The sequence below is a fragment of the Trematomus bernacchii genome, unplaced genomic scaffold, assembly GCF_902827165.1.
Source record: "Trematomus bernacchii unplaced genomic scaffold, fTreBer1.1, whole genome shotgun sequence".
Classification (NCBI taxonomy): domain Eukaryota; kingdom Metazoa; phylum Chordata; class Actinopteri; order Perciformes; family Nototheniidae; genus Trematomus; species Trematomus bernacchii.
The window spans coordinates 11535723-11555676 of record NW_022987828.1 but is presented as its reverse complement, the minus strand read 5'-3'; the positions used below and the strand labels follow the sequence as shown (position 1 = coordinate 11555676).

At 40.1% G+C, this 19954-nt stretch overlaps 3 protein-coding genes across 3 annotated transcripts; 1 reads left to right on the top strand and 2 right to left on the bottom strand.

Moving 5' to 3' along the window:
- Positions 1-3253: 3253 nt before the first annotated feature.
- Positions 3254-5922, bottom strand: mzt1 (mitotic spindle organizing protein 1). Its single transcript, XM_034151798.1, has 3 exons — positions 5623-5922; positions 5003-5148; positions 3254-3786 (listed from the first exon to the last, which is right to left on the bottom strand). Exons 1-3 carry the CDS (start codon positions 5672-5674, stop codon positions 3763-3765), a joined length of 222 nt encoding a protein of 73 aa, XP_034007689.1. The 5' UTR covers positions 5675-5922; the 3' UTR covers positions 3254-3762.
- A 105-nt stretch (positions 5923-6027) lies between these two features.
- Positions 6028-10657, top strand: bora (bora aurora kinase A activator). Its single transcript, XM_034151827.1, has 12 exons — positions 6028-6112; positions 6388-6545; positions 6710-6816; positions 7264-7309; positions 7404-7482; positions 7613-7657; positions 7782-7838; positions 7935-8215; positions 8680-8842; positions 8962-9545; positions 9823-9963; positions 10066-10657. The coding sequence occupies exons 2-12, from the start codon at positions 6393-6395 to the stop codon at positions 10084-10086; spliced, it is 1677 nt and encodes a 558-aa protein (XP_034007718.1). The 5' UTR covers positions 6028-6112; positions 6388-6392; the 3' UTR covers positions 10087-10657.
- Positions 10658-11017: 360 nt separating this feature from the next.
- Positions 11018-19602, bottom strand: dis3 (DIS3 exosome endoribonuclease and 3'-5' exoribonuclease). The gene is made up of 21 exons (XM_034152190.1): positions 19262-19602; positions 18490-18647; positions 18078-18274; positions 17769-17842; positions 17446-17613; positions 17150-17314; positions 16247-16360; positions 15931-16068; positions 15577-15723; positions 14849-14965; positions 14656-14757; positions 14384-14448; positions 14162-14246; positions 13918-14045; positions 13675-13761; positions 13421-13577; positions 12461-12675; positions 12141-12309; positions 11797-11955; positions 11585-11707; positions 11018-11389 (listed from the first exon to the last, which is right to left on the bottom strand). The coding sequence occupies exons 1-21, from the start codon at positions 19478-19480 to the stop codon at positions 11321-11323; spliced, it is 2856 nt and encodes a 951-aa protein (XP_034008081.1). The 5' UTR covers positions 19481-19602; the 3' UTR covers positions 11018-11320.
- Between the last annotated feature and the right edge of the window lie 352 nt (positions 19603-19954).

Genomic DNA, 19954 nt, shown 5'->3' with positions numbered 1-19954 from the left:
ATTTAACAACCAAATGTGATTCCAATGTCTGATTAAGGCAGCATATGGTGCCTACCTGTTAAACACAACATGCTCAACACCAGCTTAACGCCTCAGTGAGCCACTCAAATAAACTAATAAGCCCTATATCATATTAGTCATTACATAGTCCAACACACACAATTCCAATCTGATAAAAAGGTGGTTTCATTATCATCATAGGGAAAACACAAGGGAGTTTGCATGTGCAGCGTCGATGCCATCACCAACTTTGTTAATTGTTATTCAATTAACTGCTTTTGTTAATGAAACCAATTAATACTTTAAAACAAGCAGGAAGATGTATGATTACTATGCATCTATGCAGAAGACGGCTAATTGCAACTGTAAATCAATCAATTCTACATTAATCAGCTTGGAAAATTTCCAAAAATAACAAAGTCACTAAAAGACTTTGGAAGTTTTTTCTTTTCTTTTAACATATTTTGATTGCCATGCCATTATCCCGTCTAATGATTGTTAACGATCCTTTAAAGAGTTTATGATCCAATTTCCTTGCTGTGAATTTAATTGGGACCTAAATAGTATAATCTAACGGTGTTAAAGTGTGGCCTGTATGTAATCAAGGGTGGTGTATCGGAGTAAGATCTAACAAGGTCACAGAATTCCTCTCAGGGCAAATACAGCCAGTGAAGCTTCACATTATTGAAGGGTAGAAGCCATACAACACTATTAATAAATCACTTTGGTGCTAGAAAACAGACATAAGTATACTTTCAAAATGTACACTACACTCAATTGGTTTCAGGACATTAAGAATATGCTGCTATCTATTTATATGGTAAGTCATGTATTGTGAGTGGTAGAAGTATTTAGATTTTTACTTAAAATTAAATACCACAAAGAAATCCAGTCTTGCTTTAACACTTGAACTTTAAGCAGTATGTAAGATTAAAAAAAAAAGAAATAACACAATATACTTCCTACAAATTAAAGCAGCATGGTCTGTTAAAGCTGAAGTTAAAGCTGTTAAGGTTACACCTGGCCGCCGCGGAGCTAATTTAACCTATTTTTTATACGGTTGAGTGGTTAAATCTAGAGTGTAATGATGCATCATATTTAACATATATATCATAGTTTTTTTTTTAACCTCATTAGCAAAATAACTGAAGCTTCCAGATAAAGTAAACAGCACTATAATCCCCTCTGAAATCAAATGTATAGAAGTAGAAAGTAGCACACTGAAGTAAAGTAGTAACCTGAATTGTAGTTAGAACTTAAAAAGAGTGTGCTTAGCCGACATGAAATTATCAGTAAATACTGTGAAACATGTCAGACGATGTCTTTTTGAACTTGAAAACTTTTGAATCTTCAAATCAAATCTGCCACAAATAAGTTCCTTCCTGAAACACGGCTCAAGTTTTAAATTGTCATCACACCAGAAATAAAATCGTATAACTTAAGATTCTCGCCTGAAATTATCATAAAACTTGCAGTGAAATGGACATAACAAACAAAGCCTTGTTTCTTGTCTGCGGGGAGACCATTAGACCTGCCTGTTTATGGCTAATGGTAATTAGTAACCTAAATATAACAGAGCACGCAGAGATCTTTGACTCTTCCTTAAACTCTCCTTCTACACTCTAGCTGTTTTCATGAGACACTTTAATGTAGGGGATGTACAAACATCAACAGACCATCTCTCCTTATGCATAAGGAACTTCTAATCAGTCCAGTCTAATTATTTTCTAAATCCATTGCGCACACCTGGACTGCAATCTTTCACTTTTAAATGAGACTGCCCTCATTTATCAGAAAAATAATCGTCGGCCTGGATAATTATCAGACATACAAACATAAACACCTTTAGAAGTTCAGATGCGAGGACCTGCTTGCCTCTTAAGTTAATACAGTCATGTGACCTGACCAGTGGCCTAGTTGAACACCTCTTAGATGTTTATGCATATTTGGACGCTAATCTCTCAGTCAGGACTATGGGATTTGAGAATATTTTGTTTAATAGAGATCAAAGTAGCCGGCTAGGATCAGGAGAAACCCTTCAAACACATCAAACAGAGAGCAATGCATCCTGAATCCCACGCCCACAGTAGCCAATCAACCATGCATAACTCTTTGTAAAAAATAAAAAGGATTCTCAAGGTGGGTCCACCTCCATCAACATCTCCTGCAGCTCACCCCCCACGGAGGCCAGGGGTTGTTCAGGCTCACGAGCTATCAAGGAGAGCCACTGCGCCGTATCTGTATGCCTCTCATACTTGGCTAACACGATGCTGGTATTGAGGAACAGAGAGACACTGTGTTAAGAGATCAAAGCAGCGGTACAGAGATTTAGACTCACGGCCTGTCAGTCAAGATGGCGAGACAAAGCAGAAGAAGACAGAAATGCTTACACACACACACCCTCTCCGGCTCACTCGCTGGCTTTCTCCATAGTGTGCCTGTGAGGGGTGAGGCGTGACTGTCAGATGGCTTAGGGGCTTCTCATTTGTAGACATCTACAGCACTGCGTGAACACCTAAACTCTCACACACACACACACATTCAAAAACCTACTGATTCAAGCCCTTTTGGATGAGAGGTCGCTCCTCGCCTGTATATTGGCCTGTGGAGGAATGTTCTGTGCTCTCAGCATTTTCCCTCGTCTCGAAGATGAATAGAGCTATTTCACAGACGCTGGAGAAAGAAAACAATGCTCTGTGTGGTTAGACACATGATGTAGAGGCTTCATTTCTGGTTGATCAAAGACGCATTTTTTTGTCAAGTTTGCAATAAATCTGAAATACGTTTTGGTACGTATAGAATGCGGACATAAAGGGGGTAAGATTTCAGTTCAACAGGACATCCTGCTGTTAAGAATGACCCTTGTTCATTTCTTCTCTTTTGTACATGTTGATGTGATCACCCCTGCACAGTTGGTGTTTGTATCTTTGTCCCTTTCACCTAGTGTGACAGGAAGGAACATTTCCTTTGTAAAATCCTTCAGAAAAATTCAGGTCCAATTTGAAAGCTTGTAAGACTTGCATCACTGGGGGAAAAAAGCTTAGCAATATCCTACAATGGGATTTAGGCAACATAGAAAGAGACAACCATGTCATGGTTAATAAAAAGGGAAAAATAAAAAGCACCTTATAAATTCAATAAATTGCTTTAAACATTGTGAAACTACGAGTTAGGAAACTTTCACAGTTGCAACCCAACACCAAATGATCAACTGTGCCTCAGATAAGAAAAATAATGACATCACACCACCTTGTGGCCGTTGACTGTAACAATTTAATTTAGACTTTGTTCCATCATTGATGGTTTAACGGACAATGGAAATAACAAAAGGTTACGTTGAAAATGCATTATGGGCTTACATACAATTAAAAAACATTCATAACAAATTAGATATTTCAAAACGTTAAAAACATTTCATCATGAAAAGTGCAAGTTGACTGTCAGAAATTAGAAGAGTGCTCTTAAATTAAGGCAGGATGTCAATGCTAATACCATCTCGATCTTCCACTTGCAAGCAAATCTGAGGCAGAGCATGGCCTCATGTCGGGGGATGACTTGTGTTTAGGCAGAGGACTGGGGTTGATACCTCCACAGAAATACTCAGACACAAGTCAAAGCAGGGAACAGGATCAGACAGTCACTGAGGAGGCGCAGAGGACTGAGGGCCAACTCACAGACAGGTCTGAGTGGCTGGAGCCTGTTGTAGCTACAGATCCAGGAACAGGGCTTCCTCCACTTAAAGTTCATACTGAGGCTGCAACATCAGTTAGTGGAGTTTTCAGAAGCCTGAAAGAAAAAAGAGTGGTAGTGAAGTGATGCATCGTGATGATTTGATTTTGATAATAATCAAATTACCCAGGCTTTATGGGAGGGCTACACCTCCACAGGACACAATTCTGAAGTATGTGAGGAATTTTCCTCTTGCATGGAGGACATGACATTTCCCGTTTCTTATTTGTCTTATGATTGAGTCACTCAGAAGATGAAAGCCATACATTAAAAATATTATCGGGCAAATTAGTTTAGCATGAAAACAGATAGTTCACAATGCATATGGTCACATAAAAACATTTAACCAACAGTGAGATGTGAAAAAGGTGGCAAGGTTTCTGTCCAGCCAAAACAAAAGTTGGGCAGTATGCTACAAAGATATGCATGTACAATTTTGTATTGTGTTGAAATACCCTTTTCTGGGAAATCAAGAATTAGTTTATGGCTAGACTAGTCAGATATGAATGTCTATATAGTCAACCAAATACCTTACACATCCAAAAACCTCTTCAGATTTGTGTAAAATGCAATATTGCAGGCGACAATGCTCATTAATATCCAACACTGCACACAATGGCCTGTATTTTTGCATTTCTTTTTTATTGCAAATCTTTGATATTTGTTCTTTTTTGCATTATCATGTACAGCACATTAAACTACACAATAGAGTTGCTTTGCCTGATACACCTAAGATACTCAAGAGGGATACCTTAGTATCCATGGCATGGAAGAATATCATATGGCTGACCCATTTTCTTTTGTCATATCAACTTATCCTGTACCATCTAACAGGAAACATTCACATTTAACAGCTTTGTAAAACGTTTTCCATTAGAGAAGAAAACTAGGTTGAGATGCCATAACAATTATTATTACAGCAGCTGTAGGCATCTCAACTTTCAGTCTCACAATACACTAGTTTCACTGCTGGTGCCAGCTGTTGTTTTGAAAGAGATGAATCATCTGAACAAGAGCTGAAACTGATAGTTGAATGAATAAAAAGCTGCCCAGTAAAAATAAATGACAGTTTTGATAATCTATCAAATGTACATAATGTTATTAATAAAACGTTCCCTCATTCATATTGCAAATTGAGTATGTTCTGGTTAGACAGTGAGAGATATTATACAACACCACATTGAGGTCTGGTTATTTCACATTGGCGGGACTCAACCTTAATCCATTCGTAATATGTAGAAGTTAGCTGCTCAATTGGAGCCTGTTTCTGTACCTTGAGGGTTTCAGAAGCTTTACGTAGTTCTTTGATGACTGCAGACAAAGCTTCTGGGTTGATGCCCTGCTCACACAGTCTCACACATATGGACAGAGACTCCATGTCCAAACCTGTGTTCAGCAACCTGGAGATCTCCAGTAGCACTGTTTGAGGAAGAAAGTGACAAGTTAGCCTATATAATAAGATGCAATATGGATTTTACATTATCAGCACTGTGATTTTACTAGGTGAAATGTCCCATGTATGTTTCCATGGTCAATATGATGAAGACACCTACAGCTAATAGTCTTTAGGTGACTTATTGATGTTACACGCCTTAAAAAATACGTACTCTAATTTGCGCGGAAGCCCGTTTTCTTTACTTTTAGACATTTGTTTTTAACCATTCAGACTGCAATTGAAAGATATATCTCTCTTCGTTATTTTGCATATCGAAGTTCGAAGATATCCTTCACCAATACCTTTCATTGTTAGTTTATATAAAGAAAACAGGGAAACATAGGGATGGATGCCCTATTATACACCAATGCCATTACAAACGAGCAAGGAGTTATTATGAAAGCCACTTTATTTGCCACTGAATTTAAAGCCATCTAATACATGTAATATATATTTACCGTCCATTGTCTCCCGGACTGCATTTAAGTTTGCACTTGCTGCACTTGCCATAGTGTTAGAGTGAAGTTAGCCAATGACTGCTATCAGGAAGCTAACAAATACGACTGAGAGAAGAGGTATTTGACGGGAAATAAGACAACGTTTTCAAAACAGTTCAGTCAGACTTTAAACGTTTCGCTGTCATTTGAGATACGTCCTCCAAAAATAGACACGGTCAATTGTTTTTAATAAGAAATTGTAATATTGGGAGCTAGTTAGCTTGCTTGCATGCTATGGCTATGATGCTAACTCGCGGAACTGGAGGAGGAAGTGACGACAATCGATCATTGATTGGTTCCCAGCAAGTTCCTGCGACGTTTCTATTGGCTAGCGGACCCTATGGCGAAATTGAAATAAACGTTTGAACGCTGTTGCTGCTGATTGTTTGTCGAGTCCTCAATGAAGATTGTTTTTTAGCTGTTTGTTCAACATTCTGGATCGTTAACAGTTGTAAGTGACAACGGCAGATCTTTATCTTGCTCATATTTCAATATCCCTTTCATATTTTAGTATAGTGTTTTGTTAAGAAAGAGGAGGGAGGAAATGTGCGACCAAATTCCGTGTACGCTAACGTTAATTAATGCTATAGAAACAGGGAAATGTAGCTAACGTTAATTTAACGATGTTAACTCATCATAATCATACATAGAGGCAGTTATTTTAATGGGTTTGATCATGTTAATGTAATGTCTGTTTTTTGCTTTATGCCGACTGGAATATTTCAGGTAAGATGGGGGACCAAGTTGAGCTACAGATCACTCCTGAGACTCCAGGCAGGCCTTCAGTAAGAAACCCCTTTGAAAGTCCCAATGACTACCACCACCTCCGTGAAGCCCTGGTGCCAAGCCCATCTGTCTTCAAATCCAGGACTTGTTGTAAAGCTGTAAGTTTAACACACCTACCCCATCACCTCAAACCATTTGGACTTAGTACTTGCCTATTTGACACATCTCTCACTGCAAATATCCACATACTGTATTATGTCCACACATTTTGCTCCACTGGTATGTAGTCTTTTATTCACTTCCTCATCTGTCTCTCTCTTAGACTCCACCCAAGTTTAACTGGTCAATAGATGAAATGGCCAGTCTTCTCCCAGTGCACATAGATGCAGAGGAAATTCAGCGACAGTCTTTATACCTCAGCCAGACAAGGTATGTACTTGAACACAGCAGGTGCCAACGTTTGTATGTAGGTTATAATGATGACACAACTAAAATAGTTTTTAAAGGGTTAAAACATCCTAATTGAACCCATGTTGTTGTACAAAATGCAAAAAGCAAGCAGGGAGTACTTGCCTACCCTCCCCCACATCGACAGGTAACTGCAATTGTTAGTTAATTGCTTCCTGTTCTCGCCTGCATTGGGTATAAAATCCACAAGTTAACTTACTAAGCTGTTCATGGATATCTCTCAGACCAATGTCAGACACATACAGTACACTGTCCTACCCTCTTTGCTTTAGTAACCTTCCCATTCTTCACCAATACTGCTGCAGGCTGAAAAAAACTAGCAAAACCTTCTGCTGCAGTTTCTCCAACAATCTAAGTACAATGTATTTTAACAAATGTATTAATTCATTGTCAAATCTTTTATTCTAGGATGGATACTGACATTGAAGAAAAGCGTCAGAATGCTATTGAACAGGTACGGGACTATAATTAAATTGCTAATATTTTTAAATGATACTTCATATATTGATGATTTCTTGACACATTCATTTTTCTGTCTTCCAATAAAGTTTTTTACCAAAGGAGCAATCGTGCCTTCGCCCTGGGCCGCACCAGACACCCGTAAAGGCCCTCAGATGTATACCAAAAGTAGGTTTATTATTGATTTGAACTGCACAAAGTATTTTTATGATCAATATCCTTCTCCCTGTTTTTGCCTTGGGTTTGGTTTATTACAGAAATGATGTTCAACTTACTGTATTGTGTCTTCTTCTTGTAGGTTCTAAGTCTGCAATGATTGAAGAGGAGCCGGAAAAAATCTCAGGTTTGTTTCTTCTTTAAGAGGGTTCAAAAAGACTTTCAACAAACAAACAGTGCCACATCTCTCTGTCTTTTCTGCAGTATCTATCTACTAACTTTTTTCAATCTTCCCTATGTTTCTTTTACAGTTGCTTGTCAGACAACTCTTTCATTACCTTTGGCTTTTGATTTGGAGAAAATACTAGGTAAACCTCTAATAAATGCATGCACAGTCATATCAGACCGTGTTATGAGAGAGTATTTCACCATCAAGTCACCGTGTGTTTCTTCCTTCTCCTCAGGGGATTATTACCGCATCGAGGAACCATGTGACGCCGTGCACGAGAGTCTCAGTTCCTCCTCCTTAAGAAGGAAACTCTTCCTCGATGGCCAGGGTGCTTTCAGCGGCTCTGACAGCTCCTGCCCAGCGAGCCCGGAGAGAATCCACACAACGCAGGGGAGGCTCTTTCTGAACCGAGGAGGGGGATCTGCAGGAGGGGCAGTAGGCTCTGCGGGGGAACCTGTTTCCTCCATCTTTGCCTCCCCTTTGTCCTGTGGGGTGTCAGCTCCTACTCCCTCTACGGTGAGTCAGTGCAGAAGTTAAGTGATGCAAATGTTAATATTTTAAATAATGAGCTTTTGCTTATTTACTTACTGCAAAAGAGTACTGCAGATGTTGTTCATGCTCAATACAAAAGTCTAACATCACAACTAACAAGTGTTTTTTAGCAAAAAGTTTTTTTTATATTTCGATCAAACAGTCAATTTAAAGGCAGAATGAGTAAGATTTGTCCGCTGCAGTTTTGTAAACGCAACAATTTTCTAGCGTCATTTTGAATTCATGCTTCACATCCGGCACCTGGTTGCTATGTTTTTAAAGTTGACGCCCAGAGACGTCCCGAACTCAGCAAATTTAAGAAAATGCACTCCAAATGTAGAGTCTCTGCAGATACAGTCGAACACTTCTAGTGAGACATAAGTATTGATTAAGAAGGATTCTTTTTTTCAGAAAATTAAGTAAAATTTACACTGTTTTCTTTACTACAGGGTCAGTTCTCGTCGAGTCCCATTCATAATGGCCGCTTCCGGGACTGCAGCCTCGGAAGCATCACCAGTCCTCTGTTCCCGGACAGGTCTTCTCCTGCCTGCCTGGTCTCCCCCACAATTTCTCCCATCGTTTCCCACGCAGTTTGCTCACCCATTTCTTCAGGTAGGGAATCTGAATTTGTGACTCGTACCGAATATAAACTTTGTATGATTGGGTTTTACTACTTGAGACACTGGGGTAATGTTTACTAAGTTTCTCTTCAAACTGTGTTCTTTCTTAAGTTGAGAGGAAGAAGCTGAGCACTTTGACTCCACTTGGCGTTTCCCTGGACATAAATCTCCCTCCCTGCAATGTGAGTCCATTCGTGGAGGGTTGCTCTCCCATTCGTAGCTGCTCTCCCCACCAGCTCCTCTGCCACAATGAGTCTCAGCACAATGCCAGACCTAAGCCCCGACCCAGGGTCCGCTGCTGGGCGTCCCCTCCCCTCATCTCTCCGATCCTCAACCCTAAGCTCCAAGACAATCAGGAGGCTGAGGACCAACTCTCTCTGTCCCCCCCCTCCTTTGCCTCGTCTTCCTCTTCTCTCCCCATTATGGAGCTAGATCCATCTTCACCGCTTGCCCACCACGCTCACTCCGCTGCCGCTGAGAGGGTAAACCTGGATCCTATGGAACCTGTGAAAATGGACGAGAGCAAGGACTCAGAGATGGAAGGGAGGCTGGAGGATGAAGAGGAGGAAGGTGGATTGCTTTCGGGACAGCTGACCAGCTCTCGTATGGGCAATGTGTCGCCAATAGAAGGCTCTCGTATGTTTGTATCTATTCTGGCAGAGGGGAGCAGCATACCCTTCGATTCCAGCATGCAGGTACGAGGGTGCAATTTCAACTGTGAGCTACTGTCTTCCCTTTTTTGTTTGACATTTTAAAAGACATTTGAACCCATTTTTTTCCTCTTACAAGTTTTGCTTTTTATGGATCTACATTGTTTTGGTGTGAGTTGTCTGCCTTTCAAGAAATCATGACCCAATATCTCCAACATTTGGCAACTTGCACCTAATAGCTAAAAACTCTACAGGTTTTAAGTGATCTGTCCCTGATCTGTAAACAAATGATTTTATATAGACTGCTTTTTTGTGTGTTCAGGTAGACAGTGGGTACAACACTACCTCAGCGGGCACTGCCAGTCTTATAGATGGACTCGGCTCAGACTGTCATGGCAGAGAGTCCTTCAGTTCGACCATGGCAGAAGAAGCCTTCCAACCCCCTCGATACATTAAAGTAAAGGTAAGTTAACCCATGAGCTTTTCAGTGCCTGCCTCAAGGGTTTATAAGTGTCTTTTAAGTTACCCTTTTCACTTCACTAAATGAATGTTTCTTCTTTTCCAGGCATTTTATCCTCACCACTGAGCCATTTAAAGGTTCGCCTCTTCCAGTGGAAACAAAGTTCACACTATATTTTGAAGCATTTATGTGTTTTAAGGTGAATTGGGTCAACTAATCAATGCAGTATAAACTGAGGGGTTTCACAAGTGAATGTTAGACTAGTTAATAGACTAAACGTTTTCCAGTTCTTTGGGACCTGGTATTGTATAATGTTGTGGTAAGGGGGAAGAGAAATAAGTAAATGCTGTATCAAACTTGCACAAATACCTCTGTTATGCTGGATTTATGCTGAAGTCATAATTTCAGTTTTGTTTGGTGCCAACATGATCTCCCAGATTGATCCTGAGTTTCAGATGACATCAGATTTGTACTGTACTTATCTTTTTTTTATTTAAACAATTTACCATGTTTTTATACAAGCTTTTTCTTGTTTTGAACTAATTGTTTAAATTCAGGTTACCTGTGCATCTTATTTGGATTGTCAGAGTATTTATTTCTGAATAAGACACATAATGCCACTAATTCAAAGCCTATTGAGCCATACTTAAAGCATGGGCTGTATCGCTGTCACATAAATAAATTAACTTGAATTCTTTGTCTGCCTTAACGAGTTTGAGTTGTGTGTTTCTATTTATTTTGAGTTAAAGAGATCGTCCAAAAAAGACATACAATTCTATACTACCAACAATATTAATTACAAAATGCATTTTAACTGATCTAAAAATTGTAGTTCCAAATTTGTTAGACTTTAAAAAGTGGAGGAAAAAAAAGAAATTGGAGAAAAGTGGAGAATATAAGTTTTATATTCTTTATTTTGATAGGGTAAGACTAAAATATGAAATGTAAAATACTTAAAATCTGTCACATTGATAAAGAATGCTTCAAGGCTGCAATAACTTGATTTTGTCAGTGTTGTAAAGCTCTTTCAGAACAAAAATATTTCGGTTTAAAAAGCAATAAAAACTGATATAAAAACAAAACAAAGCACTTTAATGATGAACTCACTATAATTTTGACAAGTTACATTGCATTTGACTTGCAGTGCCCTTCCACGAACTGTTGTTTCACATCATATAACGAATAGCAGAGTGGAATATGTAAGGTTTGAGCTGTGGCTACACAAGTTTTTGTTAAAATGGACGCACTTGCCAAAAAATAAAACAGTTAATTGTGTCTACGCATCAAACAGTCCAAACTGCTTTTATAGATGTTTCCTCTTGATCTAGAGGACAAGTTGGTGACACTTCTTCTTTCTGCATCAGCGATCCAGTCTGGGTTTCTTGGCCAGTGGTTCAATCTCTGGAGCTGAAACACTCACACCAGGGATCTAAAATAAAGACAAATAATTCACAAAATTAGTCGTTTTCCTATTGAGACATCCTGGAAACATGTTAACCTTCGTAAATAAACCTTTAATACTGCTGGTAGAAAAGAGGTTTGCGCTAAAGTTGAAGATCTAAAAAATGTCGCCTTAATCGTGTGCTCCTGCTTTTTTGATAGTGAAATTGTACTCAGTCCTTACCACAGGTTCAATGAGAGACATGCGGATCTTCTGGTGCTGGATATTGGAGGCGTCCAGGCTGATGGTGACCATCACTCTATCAAAAATGTGGAAGGTGTGCTGTTCCACTGTCAGAGAGGGACCCTGAACACACATACAGAAGAGATATTGTTTGAATGATTGTTAGAATGTATCAGTGATTTAACCAGGTATAACAAAAATAAATAACTAACCTCTTCATCAAACACAACTTTAGGGGCTACTTTGTTTTTGGAGTCAAAGAACACAGTTCCCTCCAGGCCAAACTTTGGGATGAGTACGATGATGGCGTTCTTCCTCACAAACAGAACAAATCCCTCTTCGTTCAGTATGCCTCGGCTCTTGAAGAACAACTGGAAAGAGATTGTTTGCATTAAAGCAGTGGATTATTTAGCATGGTATAGGATCTGTTTGATTCTTATTTTAATTCAAACCAAATGTTCATGGGGATGTAAATGGACTAGTCTTAATCATGATGGTTCGGTGGGTTTTTCATTATATGTATTCCAAACAGTGTGTGGGCTCCATTTGTGTTTACCTGTGTGTGGAAGGCCACAGAAGCTCTCTGTGCATACTGAGACATTTTGTGTCTGTAGTTGAGGTTGTTGGAGAGGGCTGACTGCTTCTGTTTGTCCATCAAATCTGGGTAGGTTTTGTCCGCTGCTATGGCCACTGCCAGCAGGCGGTGAACGATAATATCTGCGTACCTGTGCAGGAGAGCAGATACAGACAATTGAGGGGGAGGAAAGGTAGAGGTTTAAATGTGCTGTGGTTATTTCCTAATTGTGCATTTCTTTGTTAAAAATTGGCCAGACCCCACAAGTGTGTTCAAGAGGTGAAGAATATCTGTTTCCATACCTCCTAATAGGTGATGTGAAGTGTGTATAAATGGGAGAAGCAAGGCCGTAGTGGTGGAAATCGCTGTCCATGCCAGAACAGAAATAGACGGCCTGCATCATGCAGCGGGTGGCCAAGATGCGCAGAAGCGTGTTAAAGTACGGGAAGCCGTCCACTCTGGCCACGTCAAGGGAGTCAGCGAGAGCCTTCGCTGAGTCTGTGTGAATCTCCACAGCCTGGGGAGAGAAGGAAACAGAGTGTTGACCAGAGGTTGCGTTAGACTTTTTCATTGTCCGTAATTTTGACGGACAGGATCGTAACATTTCCGTCATAATCCATTATTACCCGTCGGGTCTGTAACAACGAGCTGACGAGGGGGGAGAGAGCACGCTCGTGAACTGTCAACGGGGCGGGGGGTGGTGAACTATTAGCGCCGGTGTTATGCCGTGTTATGCATGCACCTCGCGGGAGCGCGCACAGCGTAAAGCAAAAACTCGCAGACATGTCAATGATTTGTACGGCAAAGTACGGTTTGGAACCGATATCATTTCCTTTTCGGCGGGCATGCATAACACGGCATAACACCGTAGCCTCGCTGCGGGGGAAATTTGGCGCTGTTCTGAGTTTGTTCTAATTGTCAAAATGACGGACTGTTTTCAGATTTTTCCGCCATTGTTAAAAAAAATCTGTCATAGATGGAAAATATTCGGTTAACGCGAACTCTGGTGTTGACATCTTAACACACTTTTATTTATTATTTGCAAAAAGCACAAAATAAAGTTCCTACTGAAATGCCATTTTCATCCAATTAGTTTGAGTCACTGAAATAATCTATGGTGTGGGCAGCGATTCCAGTGTCTGGTACCAGGTTTAAATGTCACTCCATTTATTACAAGCAAAAGTGATTCGATTACCTCAAGAAAAAAGAATAAAACCGAAAAACAGAGCAACCTTTCTGCATGTGATTCTATCTCCACTCACCTTGGACTTTGCAGCCTTGAGCAGGATGTCGTAGTTAGATGGAGGCGGTGCTGGATGTTTCCTCAGCAGGGCACAGTCTGGAAACTCGTCGAAGATCTTCTGAGCAACTGAAATATTCGCCAGCAACATGAACTCCTCCACCATAGAGTTTGTCTCCCTAAAAAACAAAATATGGGGTTATTTGCATCCGTCCCAAAACACAAAATACAAATATTTGCTTTGATAATGGTGTGCTCCTTTTTGGGGTAACCTACATGAGTTCTTTGGTCTGGAGGTCGATGGGGTCGTGGGTTTCGCTGTCGATGTGGAATCGGACCTCTATAGAAGACAGTGTCAATGCCCTGAAGGATATCGAATGCAACATAAAAACACACTTCAGGTTAAATAAAAACTCACACCATCAATAGCCTGTTCTGCCCATTGCATTAGAGTTTACCAAATCTACATTTTGTAAATCTATTTCTTATGCTATAATTGTCCCAACTTCCAGTCCTCACCCTTTCAATATCCTATTTTTCTTGAGGATTTTGGCCAGTTTGTTGAGACCGCGCAGGTTCTTGGTGACATCATCAGTCTGTGTGGTGTCATCAATCCTCATTTGGGCCTCAGCGTAAGTCAAAGATGCCTGTAAAATAGGAAAACATAAGTAAACAACAATCATCTTGAGCATGTAGTTTTGTGTCTTACAAATAAATATTGAAAACAGGTGATAGTATAGTATATAGTGTTTTAGTACTATACCTTAGACTTAATGACACTTTTTGTGAACCGGGTCTTTAGAATTTCAGCCTCATGGTTAATCTCCCAGATACAAGAGAAAGCCAGCCTGGAAAAAAAGTCAGAGACAAACATTTAAATTGCGTTCAAACTATGATCTATTTATTCACTGAAATATTTTGGTAAGTAGGAGCCTTGATGATATTGGTTATTGTGTGAGTGTGTGTATAAATCTCTAGTCCTCACCTTTCCACATTGGAGCGTAGAGAACAAAGATTGGAGCTGAGCAGTTCAGGAACCATGTCTATCCTCTGGTGGACACAAAGTTAAAGCCATTTTAGTTTAAAAAAAGTTTCTGCATATATATTGCATATTTTTATACCGTCTTGAGGTTTTTATACTGTCATTGCTGTTTCTGTTCCTACCAATATACATTTTAGTAAAAGATCCCAAATAACCGATTGTTCCCCTCCAAACTGGACTGAATTCAGAGTGTTTTGTTTGTGTTTTGCCCTTACTTTGCCACACAGGTACACAGTGGTGCCACGGTTTGCAGCTTCTTTGTCCATAGCGTTGCCAGGCCTGATGAAGTGACTGACATCAGCGATGTGGACACCCACCTACAGCAAAGAAATAAAATACTTTAGGTTCATATGAACTTAAAAAAAAACATGTTTTTAACTTTATAATGTTTGTGTCCAGTATGTGTACCTCAAGGTTTCCATTGTCCAGTTCTCTACAGTGCAGGGCGTCATCTATGTCTGTACATCCAGGAGGATCCACGCTGCACACTGTCAGACTCCTCAGGTCCTCTCTGTTCACCATCACCTGTTCCACAAACATCAACACTATTATAAACACATATACATAACTATCAACATGTTTGTGCCTTAAAATTATACTGTGATAGACCCACTGATAATTGACAGGAATGCAACATGTTGGATTTTTACAAAATTCCTTAAGTTTCCACCACATTTTGACTGAATGCAGATAACGATATCTGCAAATACAGTATATTTTCAAACTATTTGCAGGAACCATCAAGTCATTCCTCTGTTATTGTGATGGCCAACTGGCAGATGCAAACATATGCAATGTTTTTCCAAATGTAGTGTGCATAAGAAAAGTATTTAAACTTCGGTCAAATGTAAAACAGACTATTTATTTTATGTAACATGTCCAAAATAAGCTGAAAAAACATTCTTTGCAAACAAACTTGGATGATGCTGATGATGATGGATGACGAGACAATCATCAAAAGAAAAATAACACATAGCAGACATTTTAGTTTGTCCACTTGCTTTGTCAGGGGTTCGTGCTACATATGCCTAATCTTTACGGCATGTCATATTGTGTGCTCATAAATGTGTGCATCCCTAAACAATAAACGGCAACTAGAATAATGCTCAGTGTATCCCACGCAAAGCTGTCATTACCTCTGGTGTGATCTCCCACGGCATCGTGGGAAGGAAACTGAGCACAGCCTGAGAGAAGGCCTGGTGGGGGACATCGTGCTCCAGCAGCAGCACCTGCTGCTCCGTCTCCTTATCCCCGGCACTACCCAGACTGCGCACAAAGTGACCCTAACAAAGAAGAAAAAACTGAGTTCTCTCCATGGACAGACTTGATGTTTTCTTAAATGAAAAAAAACCTGCAATCCTAAAGTGTGGCTATATAAGTAGAAAAAGTGAACAATTACATTTCCTGTGAAACGTTGATAAGTGGAGATAAAAGAAATCAAGGATATAAGGTTTCAAAGATTTGACCAGATGAAAGGTATTTAAACTCACATTTGGATATCTGGAGTGTTTGGGCCAGCCATCGATGGCCACCATGATCCTCTGGCCTGCCAGTGCGTCTGCCTGACGTGTTTCAATGCGAATGCGCGGGATACGGCGATCTGCAGGGGTGAAAAGATGTCTGGTGGACTGTAAGAAAAAGAAAACAGATGATCAATGATGAGACAAAGTGGTGCTTAACAGCTTGTAAAGTGAATAGAGATGTAATCATTGTAAAAAGGCCTACCATTTCTCAGGAAGAATGTTCAAACCAAACAAATAATAAACGATATAAGACATATGGCTGTATAGAGCAGTCTTAACTTACCCCTTTAATGATCGAGGCGTTGAGCATGCCACAGAATGGCCTCCAGTTCCTTTTGATGATCCCCACCACTCTTCCTGTGGGCTTCCTGGCTGCTTCAGCTGCCGATACCCTCAACTGCTCAGACACACAGGATAATGGGACATTATTAAGATAATGAAGCTACAAATGTAAAATTGGGGTTCAACAGCAAGCCTCATTTGTATAGTACAGCACGCACATACTGTCCAATCCTACCGGTGTACACCCTGCTGATTTGTTTTGACAATAACACTATCAGAAAGGTTAAGTCTAATAACTAATCAAATCAAATCAATCATGTTTTATTTATATAGCACATTTTTAAAATTATTTTTGGTCGAGCCAAAGTGCTGTACATGCAATAAAAACACTTTACTGCAAAAGCAAACAGAAGACAATAATTTACAACAGCAAATATAAAAATCAAACACAGGGAAATGTCAGGAGTCGTACTCCGCTCTGATTAGAAGGCCAGAGAGAAGAAGTGAGTCTTTAGTGTAGATTTAAAAACCCCTAGGGTCTGGGCCGACCTCACATGGAGGGGCAGACTGTTCCAGAGCCTAGGGCCAGCTACTGCAAAGGCTCGGTGCCCTCGGGTTTTAAGCCTAGTCTTGGGCACTACCAGCAGCAGCTGATCAGCAGACCTTAAGGCTCTGGCTGGGGTGTAGCGATGGAAGAGTTCTGCTATATAGGCCGGAGCCAGCCCATTTAGTGCTTTGAAAACAAATAAAATGGAGTTTCAAATAAATTCGGAACCGAATTGGATGCCAGTGCAATGAGGCCAGAATTGGGGTGATGTGGTCACGCTTTTTATGGCCAGTGAGAAGACGCGCAGCTGCGTTCTGCACTAGCTGCTAACTAATCGTTCAGTCAACACATATTCACCTCTTTTTCTTCTTCACCCTCCTCCTCATTATCGTCCTTTTCTGCGCCTTCATCCTGCAGGACAACTGAGGAGGGCGCCACCCACTGATCCCGTGGCAACAGCTGCACGGCAACAACATCCTGGTACACGGATCTGTTGAGGTTCTGAAGACCCTGGATGAGAACCTGCAGCCAGACAAAATGGAAAGCATTCATTTACATTAACTTTACTAAGTTTGACAAATTCATATATTTCCAGATTTTGGATGATTGTTCAGACAAACACTTTACATTCACAGAAACATGTACACACACACCTCTGTGCTTTCTTCCCCCTCTCCCTGGACAAAGACAGTGGCCTCCAGGTAGTTGTCCCTGCTAGCCCTAAAGGTGCCCTGGAGGAAAGTGCCATTCTTAAGTCCTGCTTGGATCCTGGACAGAGGGAGGTGCTCTGGGAATAACACCTTACTGCTAGTGATGTCATTCTGAGGGAGCAAATAAAAAGAGATCAATGGAAGGTTAAAAACACCATGAAAAGGTAGGAGTGTAAAAAGTTGATACCGATACAAGTTGTACATACAGAAATAATATAACTACTATTTAAAAATGAAACAAAATAGTTTTTTGTAGAAAGGTTTACCTTGTCATCATTGGACAAAGCCAGACGATCCACCAGCTCAGGGTTCCCGATAAGACTCTTGATGTACTCTTCACCTAGAAGGGAAGTGAACAAATTGTTGTTACAAAGTGGTATAACAGCCGATGCTGCTAGTATCCGACAGAAAATATTGGGAAGGCCTGAGGAATATTTTATTCAACAAATTGGGGATCGGTGCTTCATACGTAAAGCTTTGAATTTGAAATTAGGGAGAATCCGTCAAATTGGAATGTCTCATTTAACAAATTTCTGCTGTGTCCTATTATCTTTTCTGAAAAAAAGACTACTTACATTTGTACACCAGCAAGCCGCTCTCCTCTGCCTTCTGCTTGTTCCCTTGATCATTGGTGAGGAGGACAACCTTGAGTGGGCCAGTGTCCGACTCGGACTTCTTCAGGTGCTCGCTGTACCATTTTGCCGCCACACGGATTGCACGGTCGTTGCGGTCATTGGCACTCTCCCCTGGTTCACGTTCAATGAATGTCTCTCTGAAAAAATTAACAGGTAAATCATTATTTCATGCCTTTCATAAGAAAATGTACATCAGGAGGGAGGTCTAAGACGAAGATATTTATTAGAAGAAGAAGAAACTCTGTTCAACAGGCCGATGTACTTTGTCACTGATTACTTTGACTTTTTACATATTACTGTAATGCAATTGAGATGTTCAGAAGCAGTAAAAAGGTCAGTGGTGTTTTTCTACCTGTGGTGTTCATTGGTAAAGGTGTAGAAGTTTTTCTCTTTCTCATGTACAATGTCCTTCAGGCGTTTATAGATTGGTGCACTGCGGTGGCGTACCTCGGCCAGCACTGTCTGAAGGATTATGACATTACGAATAACTTGGTCTTCCAACACGTCGATCTGCAGGACACAGAAATTATAAACATTAGGGTAAAGAGAATCAGAAGTGTTGAGAATCAGGTGCTAAGTTTGTATTGGTGTGAATACAAAAGGAGAAGTTATAATGGCATAGGATTAGGATCAAGGAATCACTAATCTATGACCTACATTTAGTGGTGGACTCAGGCAGTCCGATAGGTAAAAAATGTTTCCTTAGGGGACATTTTTAAGGCAAATCCTATATTTTAACACTGAAAGGGGACGCTTGATCATGTTTTCTTTATCAGAGTCAACCAGAGCCCACATTTATGTAATCCCTCGACTGCAATTGGTCAACAATACTGATATTATAGTTGTGTAAAGACACACAAGGATTGTCATAGAACCTAGCTGAGTGCAATGAAAGATATTAACAATACAACAACCAAAGATGAAATAATAGATTATGTATTATCAAAATACATGAGGCATAAACTAGGGATACAAATCTGTATGTAAAAGTACATGTCAAGTCAATATGTCTGGAAAACATCATGTTAGACTTCTTGGTGATGACACATTTTTTTCTTCAGTTTATTACACAATTTTCACAAATAAAATAGATATCCAGGTGAAGTGTGACGTATTTTTCTTACCTGATGCAGCACCACATTAGTGTCAGGTATCACATAATGTGGATAAGAGCACAGGTTGCTCTCCATACACGGGTCTCTCTGCAGCGCTGTGGACTCCTGTTTGCATTCAGTGCAAACTTCGCTTCCGCACCAAATATCATCTCTCAGATAATGCTCACGCACTATTTTCATCACCCCACCCGACCGGGTCTTCTTTACGAAGGTTTTAGATTTCAACATGATAACAATTAAGGCTTCACAAACATAACATCCCAATGTTTTTTCCTACCAAATTGACGAGAAGCTAGGAGTTAGCTGCCCATGTGTAAACCATGGGTAAACTCACTCAGTGGGCCGACAAAACTTTCACAGAGTTTTGATAAACACGTAAAGCCAGATTTCAGGTCGTTAGTTAAAATAAGTTAATATTTATGTTTTAACAATCTCAAAAAATAACGTACAATTAATATATTACGATACAACGCTACCCTTTGCTTTTATGTGAAATAAATGAAAAGTATGTGGTTAGTTTTGGTTGCCCACAACGCTTGGTCAATGAAAACAAAGCTAAAGAAGTCCGAGGGGGTGGGTTTAGAAAAATATGCTAATTAATTAGCGCCTCCTGTGTTTAGGAGGAGGTACTGCATTCCCGTTGCACTGTAATGAATGGCAGACATGTGGGCGTTGAATGTAATGCAGGTTTATAACCATAGT

Bases quoted from the DNA above. Each gene is read 5' to 3' on its own strand.
- dis3 (XM_034152190.1), bottom strand. From the start codon at position 19,480: ATGTTGAAATCTAAAACCTTCGTAAAGAAGACCCGGTCGGGTGGGGTG. The intron at 14,247-14,383 runs GTGAGGACTAGA...CTTTTTTTCCAG, and splicing joins CTACGCTCCAATGTGGAAAG to GCTGGCTTTCTCTTGTATCT. The intron at 13,578-13,674 runs GTAGGTTACCCC...TTTGTTTTTTAG, and splicing joins CTCCAGACCAAAGAACTCAT to GGAGACAAACTCTATGGTGG.
- mzt1 (XM_034151798.1), bottom strand. From the start codon at position 5,674: ATGGCAAGTGCAGCAAGTGCAAACTTAAATGCAGTCCGGGAGACAATG. The intron at 5,149-5,622 runs GTAAATATATAT...TTCCTCAAACAG, and splicing joins AGTCCGGGAGACAATGGACG to TGCTACTGGAGATCTCCAGG. The intron at 3,787-5,002 runs GTACAGAAACAG...TTTTTCTTTCAG, and splicing joins AAGCTTCTGAAACCCTCAAG to GCTTCTGAAAACTCCACTAA.
- bora (XM_034151827.1), top strand. From the start codon at position 6,393: ATGGGGGACCAAGTTGAGCTACAGATCACTCCTGAGACTCCAGGCAGG. The intron at 7,658-7,781 runs GTTTGTTTCTTC...TTTCTTTTACAG, and splicing joins GGAGCCGGAAAAAATCTCAG to TTGCTTGTCAGACAACTCTT. The intron at 7,839-7,934 runs GTAAACCTCTAA...CCTTCTCCTCAG, and splicing joins TGATTTGGAGAAAATACTAG to GGGATTATTACCGCATCGAG.